The sequence below is a fragment of the Paroedura picta genome, chromosome 9 (genome assembly GCF_049243985.1).
Source record: "Paroedura picta isolate Pp20150507F chromosome 9, Ppicta_v3.0, whole genome shotgun sequence".
Lineage (NCBI taxonomy): Eukaryota > Metazoa > Chordata > Lepidosauria > Squamata > Gekkonidae > Paroedura > Paroedura picta.
This window is the reverse complement of record NC_135377.1, coordinates 24209840-24235408: the sequence shown is the minus strand read 5'-3', so window position 1 is coordinate 24235408 and position 25569 is coordinate 24209840. Positions and strand designations below refer to the sequence as shown.

The 25569-nt window shown below is 43.1% G+C and overlaps 1 protein-coding gene across 6 annotated transcripts in view; it reads left to right on the top strand.

Moving 5' to 3' along the window:
* NECAB1 (N-terminal EF-hand calcium binding protein 1) overlaps window positions 1-25569 on the top strand; it is a 92595-nt gene that overhangs the window by 36756 nt on the left and 30270 nt on the right. For all 6 annotated transcript variants that reach the window (XR_013234055.1, XR_013234056.1, XR_013234054.1 and 3 more), the window contains 3 exons: window positions 10332-10440; window positions 17520-17545; window positions 19804-19901. Coding sequence is in view for 3 of the 6 variants with exons in the window: in XM_077351943.1 (XP_077208058.1) it covers window positions 10332-10440; window positions 17520-17545; window positions 19804-19901 (233 nt within the window). In the remaining 3 variants the exon portion in view is untranslated. The remainder of the gene's footprint in view (window positions 1-10331; window positions 10441-17519; window positions 17546-19803; window positions 19902-25569) is intronic.

Below are 25569 nucleotides of genomic sequence, written 5' to 3'. Positions count from 1 at the left end.
GCTCTAGATAGGTCAACAGGGAGGTTCAGCCTTATAGGGTGCAAAATGTTTCATTCAGTCCCTGGCATCTCTAGTCTGATTAGCTCTCATTACATATTGGGGAAGCTCTTTCTATGCCCAAGTCTTTGTAGAACTGCTGCCAGCCAGATGAGATAATATTGACGACCACTGATCTAGCTTAAAGACAGCAACTCTATGGTCTGATTTAGTACCACAATGACCATGATGCTGGAAGACCCATAACTGAATCCAACTAGCATATTTTTGCCATGTTGGACACCTGCCTTTTCCCTTTTAGTGATTTCTTTAAAATATGTTAATTCCACCTTTCCCCCTGAAAGCCAAAGCTTAAGGTGGTTTTCAATATTTGCAAAATATAAGAACGCATAAAACTGCCCCATGCTGAACCAGGCCCTCAGTCAATCAAGGTCGGTATTGTCCTTGCAGACTTGCATTGGTGCTCCAGGGTTTCTGGTGGAGTCTTTTCACATTCTCTATGTCCTGAGCTGCCACAGTTCTGCTGGGGATGGAAACTGGGAACCTCTGCATGCCACACGGAGGCTCTAACACCGCATCATGGCCCCTCTCCAAGAATATGAGATGGAGGTAAAGAGGGATGGATTTTGTTAGTGAAGCAGTGTGGAAGTGGAGAGGTTCAACCTTCAGTTTGTCTAACCCTGTCTGTACTTTCCCTTTGAAAAAGGCTAGTAGAGATCTTAAGATGGTTTCCTGTGCAATACAAATCTCATTAAGTATTTTGTATTCCAAAGGGACTTGATGAAAAAGAATGAATGGAAAGGAAATACCGTTTTGACAGTATGAAGAAATACCTATGTGACTACTTAATTTTATTTCTAAAAGAAGCATAGGATTTTTGCAGGCAAGGTATTTGAAATGCAATGCTAAAACAATTGAGGAAAGCTAGAGCTGGGATTTTAAAGAATTCATGACTTGGGTGATCCTAATATATCTTATGCAATATGGGATGACCGTGATGAAGAAGGAAAACAAATGGTGTCTAAAATCAAAGGGATGGATATATCCTCCAAGCATTCTGTTTTGGAGATTCCTTTTCTTTAAGGAATCTTCCAGTTACATGGACCTGATGAAGTGTGATAAGAAACGTCAATTCTGCCTGGAAGAAACCAGGTTGGTCATTCATAGCTGAAATGTTCCCTTTCTCAGTTTTTTGTAACATTATTTGCATAGTGCCTTAAGCTGTTCTCCCTTTATGACCATTAAATAATCACTTTCAAGGTGTATTTGTTTCCCTCCCTGAAAATTGCTTAGCTGCTTTTAGATGTGGTTTCTTTTAATATGTTAAAAAGGGCAATTTAGCTTCAGTTATTTGTCTTGTGCTTTTAGTTCAGGAACAGCTACTGCTCCTATGTTATTTGGAAGAGGCTATTAAGCAGGTAGCAATTCTGATCACGAAAATCATATATTGACAACCATCTTGATAGAGGAGAGCATCAAGAACTCCTAAAAATCATACAAGGAATCTGGTTTTGCCATAATTAGCATCCCAGTTCTAAAGCTGGAGTTCTTAGGTAGTGTTTGATTCTTTCTAAGTGGTTTCATTGATTTTCCACCGATCAATACTTCTATAGTTGGAATCCAATTGGTGAAACATTGGTTGGCAGGGAGTGGGCCGAAGTTTCAATAGGCTTTAATTATGCCTCAACTAAGTTTCACAATTATCCTTCCATTTAGGCAGGTATTGGTAGGGGAAAGAACTTGCACCAAAAAGGCATGGAGAAGCCTGCGTGAATTCTGTATCATTGTTCGGAAGCAGGTATTGAGGAAAATAATACGTTTGTATGTTCCTGCTAACATTTGTTGACACCTTTCAATATTTGAATTCCCAACTGAGCAAATGAAATGAGAAAGTAGCATTCACTTTGTTGTCCGTGGTCTTTTATGATACAATAGACTCTGAAAACAAATGGTTAAGACTACAGGGTTATGCAATGAATGCTGTGTAGCTTGTTCTTTTCTGTGACTCAAGATGAACAACCTCAACTGCCACGGCAGATGATCAATTGACCATTCTGTGATTTCACGCCATGCTGTCACTGTCGTGCTATTACTATTTTCAGTTTCTTCCTTTTGAAAAAGATGAAATTCTGTTTCTTTCTCTGTCTCTTTGAAAGCCTTAGTGTCAAACCATAATGGATAACTTCATTCTGTGATAAGATCATTTAGGTGCTCAAAGCGACTGCATGAATCCCTGTTGTGGAGCAGGGGTTTGAAAGGATGACATTAATCCTCTCTGCTTGTGCTGTTTCCAGAGCCAAAATTCCTTTCGGGAATCTTTAATTCCCCCCTTTCTTGAGAGAACGGAAACAGAGACTGTTTTCACATTAGGAGGTATACCTTGTTTTAGCCTCGCTTTTAGCCTCACATCTCATGAATGCTGCCAGTTGACTGTAGCATTTGCACATTTGGGCTCCCCCTCGATTTCCCAGGCTGAATTTGTGACATGCTTTCCACACTGAGTCTGACAGTGGCAGCTTCCCATCATGCTTTCTCCCTTCCACTTTTCGAACAAATGTGTTTTTTTTTGCAAAACGGTACCTACTTGCACCTTTGTTTTCTTTGCGCCCCTTAATCCCACCATTCTGCATCCTTGATTGCTTCCCCCCCTTCCCCCCAAAGTGTCCCAAATGTAATTTTTTAAAAAAAACCTGAGTTCTAACATTATAACGTTATAACATCATAACACTGCTGTGTAATACTATACGACTGCTTTCTTTAAAACTTAGAAACAGCTTGATAATGCAACCACCTCTTTTTTTAAAAGGCAGATTTCATCCCTTCCCTCCCAAAGTGCCCCAAATATAACTGAGTTATAACATTATAACACTGCTGTGAAGGCTGCTAGAATGCTTTTTAAAAAATTAGAAACAGCATTGTAACAGCATTGTAAAAGGGCAGATTTTTTGGAACAGGGAGAGAGGGGAGAGGGAGGATATCAATGAGGAAAAGGGCACTCCCAAACAACTCAAAATGACAGGCACAGGGAAAACCCCAATTTGACAGCCTCAAATTAGACCCCGTTAGCTCCCACTTTAAAAAAATGATAACTGGTTTTCTGGGGATTCCTTGGCTGCAGGGCAAGTGAGGGGGGCAATTCACACAAAGAAGTGAATTACAGTGCGGAAACAGACAAAAAACTCAACCTTTTAGAAATACAAATAAGAACAATATCTCTAGTGCAGAAACAGTCAAGAAAGAACATGTGCTGGTCCTTTTTTAAAAAATGCCTTCCGGGGTTTAAGAACAGTGGATTTAGATATGGTTAGTTGGGTCCTCTGCCCAGAAAGACTGAGATTTGTAGGCCCAGACCTGAGAATATACCTTCCTCCACAACTCTTGAAAGTGTATCCTTTGAAGGACTAGAAGTAGTTCATAGAAGTCCTTAGTGGCAACTGATTCAACTCTGAGCGGCCCAGAACAGTGAACTTGTCAACTGGTGATGGCCACTTGATGAGAGTTGGTTCCATGATAACCTTACTCAGCATGAGTGAGATATTAAATATGGTTCCAGTCATATTCCATAATTTCCCAGAACCTGACCTAGGAGGAAGTAGTCACCAGATCTTCTAAATCACCATGTGGGCCCTGGTGCAGACCCTAGTTCTGTCCCTTTAAAGGAGGCTTAATGTGTGGAAATGTGCAGGCAAAATCTTTCATGACATGGAAGTAAATAATACCATCACTTAGTAAATAACATTCTATGATGCCTCAAAGGGAATTTATTTTGTCCATACAGATGGCTGGGGGATCCGGAGGAGGCAACATACATTGAGTGTGAGTGCAATCTTGGGCAGACTTCCCCAAAGCCCATTGATACACATGGGTTTAGATTGGAGTAATCTGCATTGGATTGCAGAGTAAGCAGCCTGTGGAATAGCTCTTGAATCTTGGGAGCCAGAAGTGTCCCCATTGCTCCGTACTTTGGTTACAGAGTTCAAATTTCTCAAGTCAGGATTGTAAAAAAAAGAATCAGCTCAAAGAACCCAACTAGGGTTGAGCACTCCTGGTGCACTTTGGCTGCTTCGGCGAGCATGGAAGTCTGAGGCAGCTAGTGCCGCGGAGGGGCGCTGGAGATGCCCCTCTCCTCTGGACTGTGGCACTAGCTGCCTCAGGCTTCGGTGCTCGCCAAAGCAGCTAAAGTGCACTGAGGGCACAACCCCAAACCCAACTGCTCTGCTCATTCAAATTCACCGCGATGGAGATGCAACCAGTTTTTCTTTTCACTCTCTGAAGTAAAAGCTTCCTATTTTCTACTGCTTGATCTTTTGAAAAAGTTCACTCTTTGCCACAGGTTAACAGGAAGATGGATGATTCATGGAGCAGAAACCTATTTTTCTGAAATCACACTTGCCTCTATCAAATGAAAGTTAACCAGCTACAGTATCATTTCCCTTGGCAACACAGCCTTCAAGAAATTATTTCCACCAAGCTCACTGATCTTGCATACCTTCTCTAATCAGTTTCATTAGCATACTCTCAAGTAGTCATAGAAACCTGTTTCGAGCATGGCTTTTTTCCTACTGGGAAATGAATTAAACTGTATAGTTTTTGTCTCATGTGAAAATGGTACTTATTGCTGACAGCTAATCCACCGCCAACAAAGGTGCTCAGGAAAGTGCCAAGATTATACTGGACAGTTCAGGTGGCTGCAATCCAGAGGTATATTAGATCCAGCTTCTAATGTGTTTAGGCTCAAAGTTTAGTAGTATGGATGTTTTGGTGTTGTTGTTGTTGTTTGTTTGTTTGTTTTTTTGTCTTTAAAAAGTCTTTTCTGACCAGAAGATTGTCAGGGAAGGAACAATCTTTAGCTCTAGCTGGACTTCTTGTAATGTTGGGGAATCACAAAGAACTAGGGTTACCATGTTTTGAGAAGCAAAGAAAGGGGGCATATTCCACTTCTGAGTATTTCAAACAAGTTATTACTGCGACAGATCTCATTGCCCCCACTATTTTAGCTGTGATACATGCTAGTAACTAGGAATACGTTGGCAAATAACTAAGAGAGGTGATTAAAGAGTAGATAAAAGTTTATTTAGGAATTAATATACTTGATAGCGAGAGAGAGAAAAAAAAAACCTGAACCTGAATTGTGGCTTCCAAGAAAAAGCAGGAAATTGCAATCTGGAGACAGACAGTTGACACTTAAGAGGAGAACATTGTTGTCACCCACCCTGAGCCAACCGGAAAAGGTGGGCTATAAAAATAAAAGTGTTGTTGTTAAGGTCCTGACCTCACTATCCCATCTAGTAGTCTTCATGCTGCCACCTAAAGGGTCTTCTTCTCTTGTTCTTTGTACATCAGACATTGCCTATTCCAACATGAATATTCCTAACTTCCTAACCCCAAAAGACATTTTTATTAGGTTATTTTTTAAGAGCCCAAAAGGAAGGACATAAAAAAAAAAAGACATGCCCTCTAAAAAGAACACAACTGGTAACCCTAACCAAGATTAGCTCAAAGGACCTTCTTTTAGATACCAGGTCAAAACACTTGCTTTAAAAAACCCAGACTTTTAAAACCCAGATTAGAAAAGCAGCTAAACCCACCCTCTCTCAAACAAAGCAGATGTCTCTGTCTAATTAAAACAGTCTTTCTCAACTTTTTTGCCATTGATAAATCTCTGAAATATTCTTCAGGCTTTGAGAAAACCCCAGAAGCGGTATGATTGTACAGAATATAGTTAAGAAGCATAGCTGTGCATATGCCTACCCAGGGCCCCTCCCCACCCCACCCCCCATCATTGCCTATTGGGTGGGTCAACATGACTGTATATGGTCATATTACCTGATAAATACTGTGTGTGTGTGTATGTATATGTGTATATATGTATATATGTGTATATGTGTGTGTGTGTGTGTGTATTCCCACCCATTCAGGAAACCCTTCCAGGGCCATCAGGAAACCACGGCCTGCTTTAAATCAATAAGGTGCCAAATATTTAGGCACAAAGGATATTTTCAGCTTGCAGTATCACAGCAGATGAGAGAGCTAAATTCAATAAAGGTATGTTTACTACTAGCTAACAGTGATAAAAGCATTAAAGAGGGGGGAAATCAAAAATCAGAAACTGTTCTCTATATCCTGGCTTTGCATGGTTGGTAGTTGGAAGGTAGCCTCACAGTTCGTAAGAGTGACCGAAAGCACTGGCCAAGTCTTATCCTGTAGACTGGGCTCAATGCCTAATGCTCAGTTAGGTCCAGCAGATGTTACCTGGATTTCCAGTCGGGTGAATACTGTAATTCCTCCCAGAAGCTAACATTTCACGTAATATGTTCACAGCAGTTAAATCGGATCCCCTACCTTTGTTTTCTGTAGAAGATTAGAATTCTAACATGCAAGCATATTAATCATCACAGAAATTGAGCTAGCAAGAAAAGCAGCAGGCAGTTGTTTATCAAGAAAAGCCCATTTTCATTTGAAAAATGCCAACCGAGAGTCCTCAAAGAGTGATAACAATAAGAAGGAATGTCTATCATTAACTAGAAATCCACATCCTTGCTGAAAGGGGCTGTTGTTCCACAATGAACAAAAGAAGCCCTAATTTCTACAAATGGGCTGTTTTCCATGGCCAGCATCCAGTTAGAGCTGTGCACTTAGTTTTGTCAATAAAATCTAGTGTGCTGAAACTCATCGAATTTAGAAATGCTTATCTTTGGCTGCAACCAGCCTGCACAGGGTTTCTTTTATTGCAGCCTTACAAATTAGCCCTGGAAAGTTCCTTCCTGTGAGAACAACACTAACCTGGTTACTGCACATATCCGCTAGCCTCTTGAGTATCTATAACAAATGACTATGTGGACTAGATTAGCCATCTATGGCCTAAAAGGAACAATTTTTGTGCATCGTTCCAGAGGGCAGCCGTGTTAGTGTGCAGTAAAAGAGCTAGATTTGAGTCCAGTAGCACCGTAGAGATCAAGAAGATTGACAAGGTATAAGCTTTTGGGAGTCAAAGCTCCCTTTATCGGATGTGAGTTGGAATGGAGCTATCAGAGTCCCTGTATCCCAATCAGAAGGTGGGCTAGGAGCGCTGCAAAGAATGGAGTCAGGATGCAAAGGTACAATGCAGCACCCTGAGCCCCCAGGGAGGGCGGTATATAAATATAATAAATAATAAATAATAATAAAAATAATGCACTCAACTGGATTACAGCAGGCAGGAAATGCTTGGGGGCAGAAAATTATCTCTGTAATAAGAATCATGTGTCATTCAGCCCTGAACTCAAATTCGGCAGTCTCAAATTGTAATCTGACCTTCTCTGAGGATTGTCACTTTCAGATCAGCAATGGAACATCCTGGAAGGTTATGTTGTTCTCACACTGGTTTTGGAATCATCTTATTTTGACATCAGATTTATATGCAATTTAGTCCAGTTTATTTATTTGGTGCCTTCTTTTGTTGGCTTCCCACTTCACTCTTCCCTTCAAGGAGCCCAGGGAGGAATATATGGTTCTCTTTTCTTCCATTTTATCCTAGCAGCAGTCATGTGAGGAAGGTTAGTCTAAGATGCCACAAGGTCACTTAGTAAAATATAGTAGCAGCATACCTGTAAATGTATCAGTGTCTTCCTTGAAAAAAGTAGGCTCCCCTATTGTAGGACGTAGGCCATTTGGCAGAGCCATCGATGGGATGTAAAATAAAAAGTTGACAAACAGTATTCAGCCCTTCCTGTTGTCAACTCCCTCCCCCTTTGCAAATGTAAGTTTTGAAAATTGGGGAGACCAGTAGCAGGGAGGTCTTTCTGTTAATGGGGAAGCTATCACCAGCCAAACAAACTCCTCCTGAATTTCAGCTTCCTCTAGGGCTGGTTTATTATAACTGATACTTTCCCATGCCAAGGTATTTCTATTCTGATAAGAACTTTCCCCTTGTAAATTTCAATCCCATCACTACTGGAAAAGGGAATCCATCCTATAACCTGAATGTCTGCTAACAATTAAGAAACTGAACGTGTTTTACATTTTCTCTCGTATAACCCCCTACTAATGTGGCTTAATCGACTTTCTGGGCCAGCCAAATGAGAACTGAGCAGGGTATATTTCCCGCTGAGTCAAGCTGCATTTGAAGAAATTGTGTGTTAAGCCACATTTATTCCTGGCACTCTTCAGTGTTTCATGTTCAGTCTCTGTTGCCAAATAGCAGGCATGTTTAGTTTCTCAATTTGATGCTTAAGCCAAAGACAATAGCCAATTTCATGCACAATGTTGTGCCATTCTGTATGGGAGCCTCCTGTGGCTTTTGTTTTAGCTATATAACAGCACGTCATATTTGCATTTATAATTACACTTTTTTTGTTGCTATTGACAAGCAAGCATTGAAGTATTTCCAAAGCCAACTTGATTCTTCCTAGCTTTGGACTGATTACAGTCTACAAGCTATGGAGATGTTATTGCAACTGCATCTGAGTTAGAAGAGGTCAAGATGGTTGTTGGGGGTCATGTCAGATGATAGACTGGGCGAGGACCCTCCAACCCCCCCCCCCACACACACACACATTTTGTCATATATACCAACATGCAACTACAGTGCTCTTAAGTAATTCAGCTGTCCTATCCAAACATCTGGTGTGAATGGACTGGGGAGAGGAGCAAGAACATGGCTGCAATCCCCAGCCCAAACCCTGCTTGCATTGACTTTGCTATGTACAAGCTGTACACGAGTTTATATGCATATAGGGTTTCAAAGCAGAACCCTGACAAAAAAGGAACTCAGGTCATTTGTCTGATGTGTACAGAGTCAAAGACTAATTATGCATAGGGTTGAGACTTAATCTGTGCCATAATGTCACCAATCATTCATGTTTTGTGAAGAGTGCAGGGCTTCCCATAGAAAGTGGCTGGTTGTGTGTTTATTGGTTGCAATAGTTGTGTAGGGTGGCATGAAAACAACAGTGTGATGTACCTGTGCGCTGTTTCCACTTAATCACACACATCCCCTCTCATAATGTGTGCAGCTACTTTGAGTCAGACTTTTGGTCCGGAAAAATCCATACTGTCTGCTCTGACTCGTAGTGGATCTCTAGGATCTGAAGCAGAGAAAGTTCTCTCACACTTTTAACTGGCAATGTTAGGGAGTGAATCTGTTAACATCTGCACCCAAAGCATGTTACCTATCCTACAGCACACTCCTGATACATCCAGCTCTGGATGGGGAAAGTCCTGAAGATTTGGGGATGGAACTGGGGAGGAAGCACAGTGAAGTATAATGTCATAGAGTCTACTCTCCAAAGTAGGGTTGCCAGACCCCCTGGTGGACAAAGGGGTCCCCTGCCAGCAGGCTCTACCCCCCAACCACTGATCAGTTGGCTGGTGGTAGTGGGGCCTCATTGCCAGTGTCACATAGGAAGTGAAGCCTTTACATCAGGGATGTCTGGGAGACACTTTGGGATTTGGGCAAAATATCAATAGTAGAAGCTGGTTTTACTAGAGTTTTTGCCCAAATACTAGAATGTCACCTGGTGTGATGACAACACTTCCTGTGCTATTTATTATTTATTTATTATTTATTAATTATACTTATAGGCTTCTGCTCCTTCCTTGCCAGCTTGCAAATAAAATGCAATACAAATAAAATACATAAAACCACACAATTCCTCAACCCCAACAAGCTAGCCACAAGCCAAAACTCCTACCCCACCTCCCCCAACCTTCCAGATCTCCAGGGATGAAGTTGCCAATAGGCGACATTGGAGGAGGGACAAGATCTTCTGTCAACCCAGCCTCAACCAAATGCCGGGCATAAGAGTTCCACTGAGGAATTAGTTCCAGTAGGGCCCCTAGGTCTTCTGGGAGCTCTTTCCACCAGGCAGGAAGCAGTGCTGAAAAGGCCCTGGGCCTGGTCGAGGCCAAACCAACTTCATGTGGCCAGGGATCAATGCTGGCAATGAAGCCTAAGCCTTTCTCTTTCTCCTCAAAGTATCTCCCATCCCTTGCCACCTGCCAGGAGGGACCTGGCAACCCTACTCCAAAGCAGCCATTTTCTCCTGGAGAACTACTCTCTGTACACTGGAGGTCAGTTGTAATTCCATGTCTCCAGGTCTCAGCTGGCAGTTGGCACCCTATATAAAGTAATTTCCTATGCAGCTTCATTAGGTTAACTGGCCTGTGTATTTACATATTATCACTGGTGAACTTAGCTTTTTAACTATGAGTTTGTTATTACTGAGACATTTGAAAAATAGAAACCCTTTGATCGATTCGATTTTCTTTAAAAATGTCATCTTAAAGCTGCCTCAATTTCAGGGGGAAACCCATTACTCATGAAACTATTTTTCTTTCTTCATGTTTCATTTCAGATGATGGCAAACTGTCCTTTGATGAATTTAGAGCTTACTTTGCTGATGGGATCCTGAGCAGAGAGGAGCTGCATGACCTTTTTCATACTATTGACACACACAATACAGAGTGGGTAATGTTTCCTTCAAGATAAATCTAAGGCATTTGGAAAAGCAATACGCAACATGAATCTGCCCCACCCTAGATTAAGGTAAAGGGGTAGGTAAGGAGAAAGGGACGGATTTCTGGCCAGAACTGCATAGTGTGGCCTTGTGGCCCAGGGAGGAGGAATTTGCTATTAATCAGCCCTCCACAAATTCCCTCTAATGGCAAATGTTCCAGTTTCTGTCTGCTATGAATGCAAGGAGACTGACCACAGAAAATCCACGTCTGCATACTCAGGCAATGTAGAAAAATACTGATTTGTAATCTGTGGAGGATAGGCTGTGATTATTAGTCTTGGGTTCTTGCAAACTGACAAGAGGCACTTAAAAGGGGGGAAATGAAAGAGAAAAACAAACAGCTTCTAGAATTAATTTTTTAAATGCCATTGGCTGAGACTAAATGGTTGATAGGTGTGTTTTGGCTGGTGATATTCCTCCGCTCTAACTTGTTTTGATAGATAGACTTCGATTATTGTAGACTGTTTATAGAATCATAGAATCATAGAGTTGGAAGGGGCCATACAGGCCATCTAGTCCAACCCCCTGCTCAACGCAGGATCAGCCCAGAGCATCCTAAAGCATCCAAGAAAAGTGTGTATCCAACCTTTGCTTGAAGACTGCCAGTGAGGGGGAGCTCACCACCTCCTTAGGTAGAATCACAGAATCATAGAATCATAGAGTTGGAAGGGGCCATACAGGCCATCTAGTCCAACCCCCTGCTCAACGCAGGATCAGCCCTAAGCATCCTAAAGCATCCAAGAAAAGTGTGCATCCAACCTTTGCTTGAAGACAGCCAGTGAGGGGGAGTTCACCACCTCCTTAGGCAGCCTATTCCACTGCTGAACTACTCTGACGGTGAAAAATTTTTCCTGATATCTAGCCTAAATTGTTGTACTTGTAGTTTAAACCCATTACTGCCCATTATAAGCCACCTATAAGTTGGTTTGCCAACTCCAAGCTGTGAAATTCCCTGAGGTTTGTGGGTAGAACCTGGGTAGGAGAGGGATAGCAGTAGGTTATAAGGCCTTCATTTTTTCCAGGGGAATTGAGATCTGTAGGTTGGTGACCAGTTGTAATTCTGGAAGATCTGCAGGCCTGTTGGAATCTAGCAAAACTTATAAGCCTCAGTCAGTTCAAGAAAGCAGAGTATAAATATATTAGATAAGCAATAACTTAGCCTGCCATCTTTTGTCTTAGGCAGAAATTTAGTAGTTGTGGCTTTCCCAATGATGGTGTTGCATTACCACAAAAGCCTGCCATTCATGGGTAAGATTCTGAATTCAAGGCAGGGAAATTCCTGGAGATTGAGAGGCGGCATTTAGAAACAACTCTAAGACTGATCTCTGTAGTCTAGAGCAGGGGTAGTCAACCTGTGGTCCTCCAGATGTCCATGGACTACATTCCTATGAGCTCCTGCCAGCTCCTGCCAGTGTTTACTCTTAAGTAATAGAAATAGCGGCATTGGTATTTAGGCCTGCTTAGAAACAATCTTCTAAAATGTATCAGGGAGAAACATCTAGAAAAAGACTTGTGGAGTGGATATGATTATATTTAATACAGTATAAAAGCAGAAATATGCAAATCAGAAAATCCTATCTCAATTTTCCTCCTTCCCACCCCCCCTTATAGCAAAGCTAAATATTCCACATTAAGAAGATTCAAAATGACAACTAGGGATTTGGGGCTCAGCTGGTGTAAGCTGGGTCTCTATCAAGCCTGCAGCTACCTTTACCAAGCTGTTCTGATTACGCTGATTAACACCAGCTGCGGCTTCCAAGCTCTCCTTGTGCAGCGATGGCATACTGATTTTGTCTCCTAAGAAGTATGCTTATCAACGAACCACACAAACAGGTTAATTTACTCACAAAACAGACCCTTATACTGGATTGCCAGTCTCAGAACCTCAAATTTGAGAGTTGTTGTCAAGGCCTCAAATAAGGTTCTTAGCCTCCATGAATTGGAGCCTTGTGAGGGTGGAGCCCAGCATCCAAACCAGCCATTTTATCCAGGGGAACTGATTTCTGTCATCTGGGGACAGGGTTGCCAGGTTCCCCCCTAGCCACTCATGGGGGAAGGGAGGGATAAGGTTGCCAGATTTAGGTTGAAAAACTCCTGGAGATATGAGAACGGATCCTGGAGAGGACAGAGACCTCAGTGGAAGACAATGCTGCATAGTCTGTCTTCCAAAACATCCATTTTCTGCAGGGGAATTATCTTTGTAGCCTGGAGGATGAGCTATAATTCCAGGGGATCCCCAGGTCCCTCCTGGAGGCTTACATCCCTATTTGGGGATCAAGAGATCTCCAGGCCCCACCTGGAGGCTGGCAGCTCTACTCTCACAAATCTTCTTTTGTGACATCTGCACATTTTGGTCTGGCTGTGGGAGGAAATACTTTGACACTAATTGCATTTTACATTTAGCGTGATTTCCCTGTATGAAAGGTCCATCTTTGCTAAGCGACATCATTGTGCTTTTACATACACACCAACACCATGTGATACAATTCCTAATTGTGAGTGGAAGGGCAGAATCAACTGCTTCTATCATAGGAAGAGCCAAAGTTTGGACTTCTCAATAACTTGTGATTGGTTCAGCCATATTTTGTTATGGTGTCCACTATCTCCCAAGAGTCCTCACAAACCCAACAAGTTTGGGGATACTTGTTCTCAAGAATAACAGCTCTAATATCTCACAATAATAAAATTTTGTAACAAAGTGTGCCAAAAGACAAAAAATAAGGGCAGTGATCTGCCCCAAACAGAGAGGAGACATGGTAGGCAGACACAGCTAGAATATATTACCATGCAGCTGTCCACACGCATAACACGATGCTGGTCCAATCACAACACTTCTGGCAATTGGACTGCAAAAGTAACTTGTGTACCTATGGAAAGAAGGGTTAGGTTTGCCATTTGCCTGTTGGTGGCAGGCAATCCCCCACCCCTGATAATTTGAGGAGTGGGGGGGAAATAGGAGAGAGAGATGATGGTGATGCTCTAGGAATTTCCCCTGTCTTTATGGTCTTTACTACAAAGATACAGGGTAATTCTTAGAGTGTCATACTGAAGTAACATTACATCTACCTTCTTCAGCCATTACCCCCTAGATTTAGGAAGCCTATTGGGAGGACATTACTTTTCTGGCTGAAATATGATCATCTGCCAAATCCTGAGGATGAGCAAAAGCCTCCTGTTAAGTCTTCCCAAGAGACATTTTATATGCCCATCGGTAGTCCATCTTGAGTATTTCCTTAAGTGGGTATGTCATTTCTGTCAGCATCTGGAAACTTTTAGTCATTTTGTCAACCACATGTATCCATCCATCCATAATAATCTTCACGCTGTAAGGGGTCCTACACTGCTGCCTGCCATATAATTGTCTTATTAGGCAAGATGGAAGAATAATATAATGGGGGACATTACATGCACATTTTTAGGCAGCCTGGTCCCCACCCCCACCCCAGTACTAAGTACAGGCACGTCTGCAATTTAAATATGGCCTAAACGGAGGCCTCTTTTCTGAGAAGCATTTTCTGAAAATTATTAACGAATGAAACAGTTTGAGACTCATTATGGATGCAGAGATTCTCCTTACTGACTTTGTACTTGCATAAGAACTGTTTTGATTACGGAATCCTCAGGGAAATGGCGTACAAGGAAAAAAGACCACACCGAATGGGAGCACAGTTTGTACAAACAGAAAGGAAAAATTATTAAAAACTACCACACTGTATAAATATAATGGACAGGACATGTCAGCTGGTGAAGAAAATCCTTAGGGCAGTATTTAAAATGAGAAAAATGATGATCTGAACAGAATTCAACTCACCTTTACTAAATATATTCAAGAAGAACCTCTCAAGGAACACACATGAATAATAATTGGCAGTGGTGGAAAGTACTGTCAAGTTGCAGCTAAGTTGTGGAGACCCCAGAGTAGGGGTAGTCAACCTGTGGTCCTCCAGATGCCCATGGATTACAATTCCCATGAGCCCCTGCCAGTGCTTGCTGGCAGGGGCTCATGGGAATTGTAGTCCATGGACATCTGGAGGACCACAGGTTGACTACCCCTGCCCCAGAGGATTTTGAAGGCAAGAGATGTTCAGAGGTGGTTTGCCACCCTAGGCTTCCTTAGTAGTCTCCCATCCAGATACTAACCAGGACTGAGCCTTCTTTGATTCTGAGATCGGAGGAGATCAAGGTAGCTTGAGCCATCCAGGTTGGGATAGGTCATAATTAACATATACTAAATGCACCTGAGCTGGCCTGCCAGAAGGGCAGTGTATAAATCAAGTAAATAAATAAAACCCATTTGAAGTCCTACACAAGGACAGGCAGGCATCTTGTTCTGACATATATCTTCATCTGAAGAATGTAGAATAGCAGACAGCCAAATTAATTTTCAAGTGATAGATTTCCAGAACCAAACAATAAGCAAAACACACTGTAGGAAGTTCTGGTTCTCTAAGCATTTAAGAGTCCATTCTCGTTAACATTACTGTTTTTTAAAAAAACCTCTTATCTACTGCAGCTTCTCTGTCATTGGCTGACACGTCCTGTCAATTACAGTTATACAGTGTGGTGCTCTTTAGTATTTTTTATTTCTCGGGGAAATGCAGGCATATTCAATATGGTTACAAAATAAGAATCATAGAATCATAGAGTTGGAAGGGGCCATACAGGCCATCTAGTCCAACCCCCTGCTCAACGCAAGATCAGCCCTAACCATCCTAAAGCATCCAAGAAAAGTGTGTATCCAACCTTTGCTTAAAGACTGCCAGTGAGGGTGAGCTCGCCACCTCCTTAGGCAGCCTATTCCACTGCTGAACTACTCTGACTGTGAAATTTTTTTTTCCTGATATCTAGCCTATATCGTTGTACTTGAAGTTTAAACCCCTTACTGCGTGTCCTCTGCTCTGCAGCCAACAGAAACAGCATCCTGCCCTCCTGTGCCCACAATCCCCCCCCCAATGCGTAGTGTGTGTGTAGAGCTTTGGAGGGGGAATCATCACTGACATCTGGAAATCACAATGGTGGCGTCATACCACCACCCCTTCTCCTGCTGAAGGTGGGATGAAGCACAGGCAATAGAGGGCAGAGGCAAGAGTTCACCCATTGAAGGCAGGCACCTAGCAAAATACAGAAAAAGAGCTTGTGAGAGAGAGCAGACCTTTTGGCTGTATTCAAGCATTAAAATAAATTGTAGTGCATAAACTATAGTTCAGACTGCCACCTCCATCCAAACAAGGATGTGCAGCTTAGGCTAACAGGAGATTGATGTACAAACCACCATCTAGACTGAGAGCTGAATGTTTTTACCAAGAGGACCGTTTATGCACTGGGAACTTCACTGCCCTAGCTCCTGTGCAGGAGCACAAATTGGGGGCGGATGAGGCACACCAGGCCAAATGCTCCCCCATGTGGATGCAGGAAGAGATGGGGCAACCTGCCACAACTAAAACTCCAGCCTGCAGCCCGGCATGAAACCTCCAGTGCATAAACGGTCGAGAGGGTGCTCTGAAGTGTCATTGCTTATGGCCAAACAAAATCTGACACTCAGCACACAACACGCCGAACCTCTGTGGTCTCTGTTCAGGAGCCTGCCGTTATGCCCTACGCAGATTCTGGAGGCTCTTATTGCCAGAATTCTGAGACTCGCAAAAGCCAATTCAGTGCTCACATCACCAGCTGCACAGTCAATGCAGCCTTTTGAATTCTCCTCTTCTGCAAGGAAGCAAAATTGTGTTCCAGATTTCTAGATGTTGTGACTTGAGAAATTGTGCCTGTTATTATCTTGCTTTGTTACCGTCAGCTGCTCCATTCTGCCTTTTAATGGCACTGGGAATTTCATACGTTCTGAAAGCATAGACAGGTGGTTTGAGTTGCATTCTGATAAGCATATTCCACACAGGGTAAAGAGTTCTTCTGAGCCAGAGAACTAGACTTTTATGTAGGCTTGCACCACTCAGTGGCAGAAGTGGAGCAGTGCTTCAGAAATGTCTTCACTCTGCTGCACTGAAATCCAGTCACAGCACTATTGATTCCAGTGCTCTTCACCAGCTCCCTGTTCTTCTAGGCCTACATTCAGACATTCTGGAGTCAGTTCTGGATGAGATGATCCTATTCTGTTGCAAGACCCCCATCCCCCTCATGTGGCCCTGAGGAGCCAGTTAAATCTGACATTTTAGCGTAGGTGCTTAAGATGGTCGGAGTTCATTTCTTCCCCACAAATCAGCTGTCCAAACTAGGAGTAACCAAAATTCCCGTTTGCCCAAATGCCTACATTTGGACACCACAGAGCATTGGAGTTTGACTGAAGCCTTCTGAAACCAGGTAGCTTTCATTTATGCTTGTTTGTGTGTATATAATTTGTTGGATTTTTGCCTGGCCATTTCTCCAAGGAACATATATGGCTCTCTCTTCCGCTATTTTCTCCTCACAACAACTCTGTGAAGTAGGTCGTTTATGCTGGGAGATGGTGAGTGGCCTAAGGTCACCTAGTAAATTTCATAGCAAATGGCAATATGAGCCTGGGTCTTCAGCACTAGCTGAAGACTCTAATCAATACACCACATGGCATGTACTCTCTATGTGTGCAGGGGAGGTAGGAGGGAAGCTCGTGAATGCCATCAACAGACAAGCAGAGTGGTCATATCTGCTGATCAGCTTCAAACTCTTAAACTGAGTCCTTTGTGTGTCTTTAGGCTGATCTATTCTGAAGACGGTGTCACTGTTAATGATACACTTGGAAACCTTTTGTGGCTGCCACCAGGTTGGAGGACTGTTTCACACTGCAGAATAGCTGAACACCAGATCTAATGAAAGAATCACACAACCAACTTCTTTGGACTGGTCTTTGGTTCACCTGAGGAAAAGAAAGGGGGGATATAATAGACTAGAGCTGTAATTTGGCAGATTTTTGCTATTGTGACTGATCCAGAGGTTTTGGAATAGGTTGGGCTATACATACATGATTAAAATGTGAGATTAAAACTGATGTATATAATTGAAATATGTCCCTCATGTTATGATGTCCTTTTTCAGCAACATTGACACGGAAGAGCTGTTTGGTAAGTTTTTTTTTTCTTAATTGTTATTTGAATGAAGAAGCTGAACTGATTATTTCTGCGGGGGTCTCACAGATATTCCTCAAATATTTGGGACGTGAAGCCATATATTGACTAGTTTGTAATAATGAAGCCATATAATCACTAGCTTGTCATAATGATCAGTGGACCTTGGTTTTACCTATGTGTGATTTGTCTATTCCAAGGTTAAAACTCTGACTGCAACAGTGTGAAAAAATGCATGCTTGCAATTTTACACAGCATCTAGGTCAGATTGTCAGCTGTACTAGCTGTACTAACACTATAAATCACATATCCTATTATCCTTAAACTCCACAGGAGGACAAGTATACTACCAGGGCTCCAGAAGGGGGAATTGAGGACTACAAGTCCATTTCTGTCTTATAGGCTTTCTGTGACCTTTCAGAAATAAATCAGATTTTTTTTAGTGTATGATCGATTGTATGTGCAGTATGGAACTGGTGAGGGGGCACCCAGGTCATAAGCTTGTTCAAGACCCGGGAAATTATGTTTGGACCCTATTAGAAGATTGCGGACCCTGAACACATAAATCCTTTTGCCAGAGCTGATCCTCTTTGATAATGCTAGCCACTTATATATAGCAGCCAGAAACACCTAACAGTGCTGTGGAGCTCAATAACCATTTTTAGTTAGTGCTGAGTTACAACTGCAGCGACTGCAGATCAAAATTTAGCTGTAACGTATTGTTCAAAATTCAGATATCTCCTTGGAAAGTCCCCTTTCCTTTGTGCATATATAGTATAAAGTTCCCACATCTTTTGTAGTTATACGGAAGAAAGTATGCTGTCACACAGAGATGATTCCAATTCTGAAATCTTGGGCATAGAAAGCAGCCCCTGCTGAAACTCTCTCTCCTGCACAGCAGTTACAAGACCTTTACTGAATCTGATCACTCCAGAAACATATTTTCAAAGCTGACAGAGATATTTACAAGCCAGATTCCAGCACTGGAGTTCTAGCATAAAGTTCTAGATTTTTAGCTTATGGCAAGCCAAACAAATGCTATGAGAGAAGAAGGGCTGAAAAGCCTCATTGAGTTAGGTATGTTTGCTATGGTAATACTTGAGGAACATGTGAAAGTTCTAAAGGAGGACAGAAACAGAGACCTAAATCTTTGGTGGTATGTTTTTTTTTCAGTCTCTTTGTTGTGGACTTTAGTATTTCTCCTTAGCCCAATGCTTTTAACATGTACATCAGCTGTTCTAGGACTGTTTACGCACTGGGAACTTCACTGCCCCAGCTCCCGTGCAGGAGCACAAATCAGGGGCGGATGAGGTGCTCTGGGCCAAATGCTCCCTGGTGTGGATGCAGGAAGAGGTGGGGCAACCTGCCACAACTAAATCTCCAGCCTGCAGCCCAGCATGAAACCTCCAGTGCATAAACGGTCTAGGAGAGGAATGCCAAATCTTTATTTACTTTCCTTCTGTGCTTCCTTCACTAATTGATCTTGTTGAAATATACTTCCCTTTGTTCATTGGGAAATTAAGAAAATAACACGATTCAGCCTAGGCGTCTCTTCAACCCTCCCTTCATTTGAATCTATTTAGAATTCTAGGGATTTGCTGCCAAATTATTTTCTTTTAATCTTTGGGCAGTATTCCATAGTCTTAGTGATTTCATGGCTTAGGGACTGAACCATGCACCCAGAAGACTCTGCTTCAAACCTCACCTTTGCTTTGGAGCATAGTAGGGTGGTTGCAATATCAGACAAAGCTGTGGAAGACCCAGGTTCGAGTCCCTACTCTGCTCTTAGTAACTTAGGGCCAGTTGTTCTCCCACAGCCGAGCTTGGAGGATAATATGGAGCAGATGAACACTATGTTGTAAGCTGCTTCGAGGGAGAAAATTAGGGTATAGCTATCATGAAATAAATCAGAGTTGCTCAATGTGGTGCCCACCAACACCTTTCCTAGCTCCTGGCAAGTGTTTGTAGAAGGCTGGCAACTCTCAAAGGTGGGGACTCCTGAAATATATAAACTTGTCAGGTGGTCTAATACAGGGGTAATCAACCTGTGGTCCTCCAGATGTTCATGGACTACAATTCCCATGGGAATTGTAGTCCATGAACAGGTTGGCTACCCCTGGTCTAATATATAAACTTGCCAGGGCACTCTAATATTCTTCAGATGTTCTGAGTACGTGTAATCAAAGTACTGATTGTTTTACATAATTCCTGGATAATTTCTGTTTTTTTGAGTTGACAATTTCTACTTCATCTAGAATATTTTTCCCAGCACCTGGGAGAGTATGAAAATGTGCTGTCTGCTTTGGAAGACCTCAATGTATCTATTCTGAAGGCAATGGACAAAACAAAGAAGGTAAGGAGGAGTTTTTATTTACTGTCATGTTAAAAGTTCAGTGGTGATTATGGCTCAAGTATATGGGAAACATATTTGCCTAGTCTGCTTAATGAATGTGGTTGGTCCTGGTGTGGGTTTGAGATTATGGGATTTCCCTTCTTGATTCTTAGCCCAAACCAATGTAAGGCATTAATTACCGAGTATGTTTTGGAGGCTGCAAAGAGAGTTGGCAGGCTGAGAAAGTATTTGTAGACCAAAAAGGAATGCAGGTTATCACCACCACTCCTGAGGCTTGAGAAGAAAGCTGAGCAGCAGGCCAGGGAACTGTCCAGGGTAAGCAAGAAACAGTCCAGATTCACTAGACCAGTGGTGGCCAAACTGTGGTTCTCCAGGTGTTCATGGACTGCCATTACCAGCACAAAGTATGCTAGTAGAAGCTCACAGTTTGGCCACCACTGCACTTGATGTTTTCTTCAATGATGAATTGTCTGGAAGTATTGATTCAGCTGGGTAGTTGCATCGGTCTGAAGCAGCACAATAAAATCAGAGTCCAGGAGCACCTTCAAGACTAACAAAGATTTATTCAAGGTGTGAGCTTTCGAATGTTTGCACTCGAAAGCTCATGCCTTGAATAAATATTTGTTGGTCGTAAAGATGCTACTGGACTATTATCTGGAAGTAGTGCAGCTAACTTCAGAGCTGTATAGCAGGCTGCAGCCTAGCTGAGATTGGCTGAGATTATTTGACTCTTAAAGCAGGAGGGTTCTGGCCTGAAGTGTTTTTATTCTGGCTTAAACCCTTCCTCTAGGGAGTAGCAAATTAGGGCTGCCAGGCTCCAGTGGTAGCTGGAGATCTTGGATTCCACCTGATCTCTAGGTGACAGAGATGTTCACCTGTAGAAACTTGTCCCTTTGGAAAGTGAATACAGCATTACACACCACCAAAGTCCCTCCCCTCCCCAAGCTCTGCCTTTTTTAGCTCCCCCCCCCCATCTCCAAGTATTTTCCAACTCAGAACTGGTAACTCTTTAGCAAACCTACACCTGACCCACAGGAGAGGCTTTGGGTGTGCTTGGTGGGCAGCGGGGAGGCTGCATGCTCTCCGAGGGGGGGTAGGGACGGGGAGGCCTTCCCCGTGGCCCGCCGAGCACACCCGCCATCTCGCAGAGGCAACGGGTGTGCTCGGCGGGCCGCAGGGAACCCGCAGCCTTGCCACGGGGCAGGGGGCCCGGGGTTGCGGCGGAGGGGGCTTTGGCCCTGCCGCCAACATGCTTCGCTGCCTTAAGACCTCATCCGCGTCTCCACGGCACGCCGAGGTGCCTCCATCCCCCCCCATTCCCGCTTTCCATCACAGCCTCCGCTAGCGCCCATTGCATTTTGTATGCATTTGTATGAAATGGGCTTTTGGGCTAGTAACAATAATAATAATAATAATAAATTATCGATTGATTGAACGGCTGGCTCCTGCATCTTACTTACACACCCACTTCTCTGAAGGGGCCTGTCACCACTTCCAGGGTTCCTTGAAGCCTGAACAACATTTCAGGGGCTCCTCCATGGTCAAAAGTTTGAAAAAGGCTCACCTAAGTCGAGCACTTTGGCTAATGAGATATGAGAGGCCAGAGCCAAGGACCTTTTCTTACAATGTACAGATTTGGTGGGGAGGTGCTGGGGATGGAATTACAGCATCTCTCGTGATCTGGCTCCATGAGTGTTTTTCTAGGCAGTCTTTCAGACACCTGGCTCATTAATTCATAAGCGATGAAAGAAAATGTAAATGTTGGCTAACAGGCCTTAGCTGAGCAACTTGGAGTCAGATCAACAAAGAATGCTATATCGGTTCAGTGGGAAAACTAGCCCCTCCAAAGACACAGAGGTCCTCATTTAGTGGGTGATTTTTTTCTGAGGAGAAATGCTGGGCCAAGTCCCTGGATGAATCATTCATCTTTTGTATCCAGGGTAACCAAGTAAAGGGGGAGAGGGAAGAAAAATAGTCAGTCTGCAGCTGACAAACACCAGATCAGCATTTCTTGGAAATGGAAGCAAAACCTGAACCCAAGTGAAAATATTTCAAATGAAAAATGGTTTGCTTTTTTATATCCTTATATTGTCGACTGGTTTGAGATCATGCCTGAAAACACTCAGTAATAATTCTTTAACAGATGTGTGAAGACAACAGCGTGGTGCTGAAAGAAAAGTAAAATACGCCAAACCAATTTGCGGGCCAAAATATATGTTGGAAGAGTGCATGACTGCCCTTGAGGGCCTGCATCTCTGCCCCACATATTTGTGATGTGGAATTAACATGCCTAGTGTGTTACTGACCCATTCGTGACTTTGGCTACCGCCTGCTGAAGAAGGGGTACTTTGAACATAATAGTCTCTTCTTTAACAATGATATTTCCTTTAAATAAGCATTACTAGGCAGCTTTTTTTTGGGGGGGGGGGTTGTGGGGCTGCCCTGGAAGCAGCAACAGGCTCATCAGAACATATAACATACAGAGCAGTCTTCCTGGAGAGAGCAGGGCCCTGCAGGACTAGGGACAGTTCCACAAGGCCTGAGAAACAGAGGTGTTCCACACCTGTGGTTGAGGCCAGAAACAACACCAAAATTTGGGCCTCCCTGCCCAGAACATCAGGCAAGCAGTCACCATTCTGCAACTTGACATCTGCACTTCCCCAATTGGGAAATTAAAGGTGGCTTTGGATTGATCTAGTTGATTTGGATATGTACAAATGTGTTTAAGGCTTTGAGACTTTGGGGAATTATTATACATTATTATATTATTACATTATTATATATGAAGAGCCTCTTGTGGCGCAGAGTGGTAAGGCAGCCGTCTGAAAGCTTTGCCCATGAGGTTGGGAGTTCAATCCCAGCAGCCGGCTCAAGGTTGACTCAGCCTTCCATCCTTCCGAGGTCGGTAAAATGAGTACCCAGCTTGCTGGGGGGTAAACGGTCATGACTGGGGAAGGCACTGGCAAACCACCCCGTATTGAGTCTGCCATGAAAACGCTAGAGGGCGTCACCCCAAGGGTCAGACATGACTCGGTGCTTGCACAGGGGATACCTTTACCTTTACCTTATTATATTATTATTGTTGTTGTTGTTAGGCTGATCTTATATTCCCCTCTCTTCAGGCCTGGAGTCTCTTCTGGAGCAGGTGATTGTGGGGGTTGGGCTGCCGCCCCTGAACAAATTTATGAAGTAAACGTTACATTACCCCAGTCAACTAAGAGAAGCCAGCCTTCTCCCTTGCTGTCTTATGCAAACAGCTCCATGTTACTGTAGCCTCAGTGAATGGGATAGCTGCTTTAGCTCAGTACTGACAGAACCTTGAGGCTGCCCATGGGAAAGGCTTTAATTTGGGCAGGAGGAGAGAACTGTAGGATGATTATTTGCCCCTCCAGGTGGGGTGGATGGTTCACTTCCATTCTTAGACACCCTGCTGCACTTATTTAGGGGGAAGTTTTCAGTGCCTCCCTGTGGTGACTCTTTGGGCCACATCTTGAGCAGGCAGCAATGATAGTAGTATATATGCCAGACCGATTTGTCTTTGACACTTTAATGTTGTGTTTTCTGGCAGTCCATAGCATGGCATTGAGCCAATGTAAAATAGTAAATTAATTAAATACTTTAAATTTTGGTTGATGCCACATTATTGTGTCAGTGAGGCAGAGCGTACAAGGCGGGGGGTAAAAATCCTGGATATTTATAGTGTCAAGGGAGAGGAAGGAGATGGAATAAAATGTCACATATAAATCCCATTTTTCTCTCTCCTGGAGATGAGCCGCTATGAGTCACTTTGATTGCAAAATAGAACTGTGACTAGATTAACAATTGGTTTGAGGGAGATTATTCTCATGTCTGTCAGGTTACAATTTGCCTGGTTCAAATGGCAATGGGGAGAGCGGTGTTTTAGCTGTCTCTCTCTCTGACTTAACCACCTGACGAGCTGAAAACTGCATACTTAGAGATTTGAGAGTCCTTTTGATTCCTGTTATTGTTTTCTTCATTGTATGTTTATGACAGATGAAGAGGCATAATGACCTAGGGGTCCTCTTCATTATTCCATACAAAGCAACAGAAGCCATACAGAATTGTCTCCTAAAACTGCCCAGAGTTCCACTCCTCACTTCACATGGCAATCATGTGTACCACAGTTGCGCTTAATCTTATGGCAGCACTCTTGAAGGGGACAGTGCTGTGTTATGTGAAAAAGGGCTTCTGGCTGGCTGAAGCACATGTCCAGTACATATCATCTAAAATCACCCTTTCTCCAAATGGCCCCTCCTCTCTCCTTCACTTTCCCAGTGAAGCAGAAAATCAAGACACAATAATCAGATGAAATTTCATTTTGATTGGTAGTCCTTCCAAGAGTATGGTCTACTCACAAATTACACACTAGCTCTCCATTCTACCAAACTGTTAGATTGGCTTCTGGCACTGCATTTTAATGTTTCTGAGATTACTGGTCTTATTATTTCTGTTTTATTGGTATTTAGTTTTATCTCACAGAATCTCATTTTCCCTGCTGCTCTTGCAGACGGAGAGTTGGTAGTCTGCAAATTCCTCAAAATTCCCCGAATTGACAAATTTCAGTTAGCTCTTTGCCCACATTTTTCACCTCCAGTATTTCCCTTGGTTACAATTGACATTAGAAAGTACAAGGAAATAAGTAATGGTGGAGATGTGTGGCTTTTCTGTCACTCAGAAGCAATCCAAACAGTTCTAGGTGGATAAAGTCAGACCAACCTTTTGGGGCATAAGACAGATAACATAAGCAGTAGTTTCAGATCCCAGCTAAAACCGAATTCCCTTTCACCCTAGATTAACATCAGGAATGAGATTTGCATATTTTTAACTAACAGTTTTTCATGTACAGCCCAAATCTTTGTCCATCTAAAGGTAAAGGTAAAGGTATCCCCTGTGCAAGCACCGGGTCATGTCTGACCCTTGGGGTGATGCCCTCTAGCGTTTTCATGGCAGACTCAATACGGGGTGGTTTGCCAGTGCCTTCCCCAGTCATTACCGTCCCCCCTCCCAGCAAGCTGGGTACTCATTTTACTGACCTCGGAAGGATGGAAGGCTGAGTCAACTTTGAGCTGGCTGCTCGGATTGAACTCCCAGTCTCATGGGCAGACATCTTCAGACAGCATATCTGCCCCCTTACCACCCTGCGCCACAAGAGACAGTACACTTGATTTAATGGCCAGACTGTACACTTGATTTAATGGCTACTCTTAGCTGTTTATTCCTGCTTAATGAACTGAGGAAACTACCATATACTGAATGAGATCTTTGGGTATTAGCCTGGCCCAGTTTGCCTAGCAGCAGCTTTCCAAGGCCTCTCAGACTGTGAACTTTTCTATCCATATTAACTGGCATCCCATTTTAACCCAGAAATTTAGGAGTTAAACCAAGGATCTCATGCATTAAAAGCATGCACTGCCATGCTGAGCTATTGACCTTCCCAATGAAAACGGATGCATGAAATGGCTGAAAATGAATCCAACCGAACAAAGCCTTGTCTGCTCTGATTAGCAGTATTTGTCCGATAGCTGAGGCCATGAGCTTTTCCGCTGTTACTGCTACATAACCCTTTTCAATTCTCCCATGCCAGGAATTGAACATGGGACCTCTTGAATCATAGCACTGAATAAGCCTCAGGAGTGTAGGGAAATGG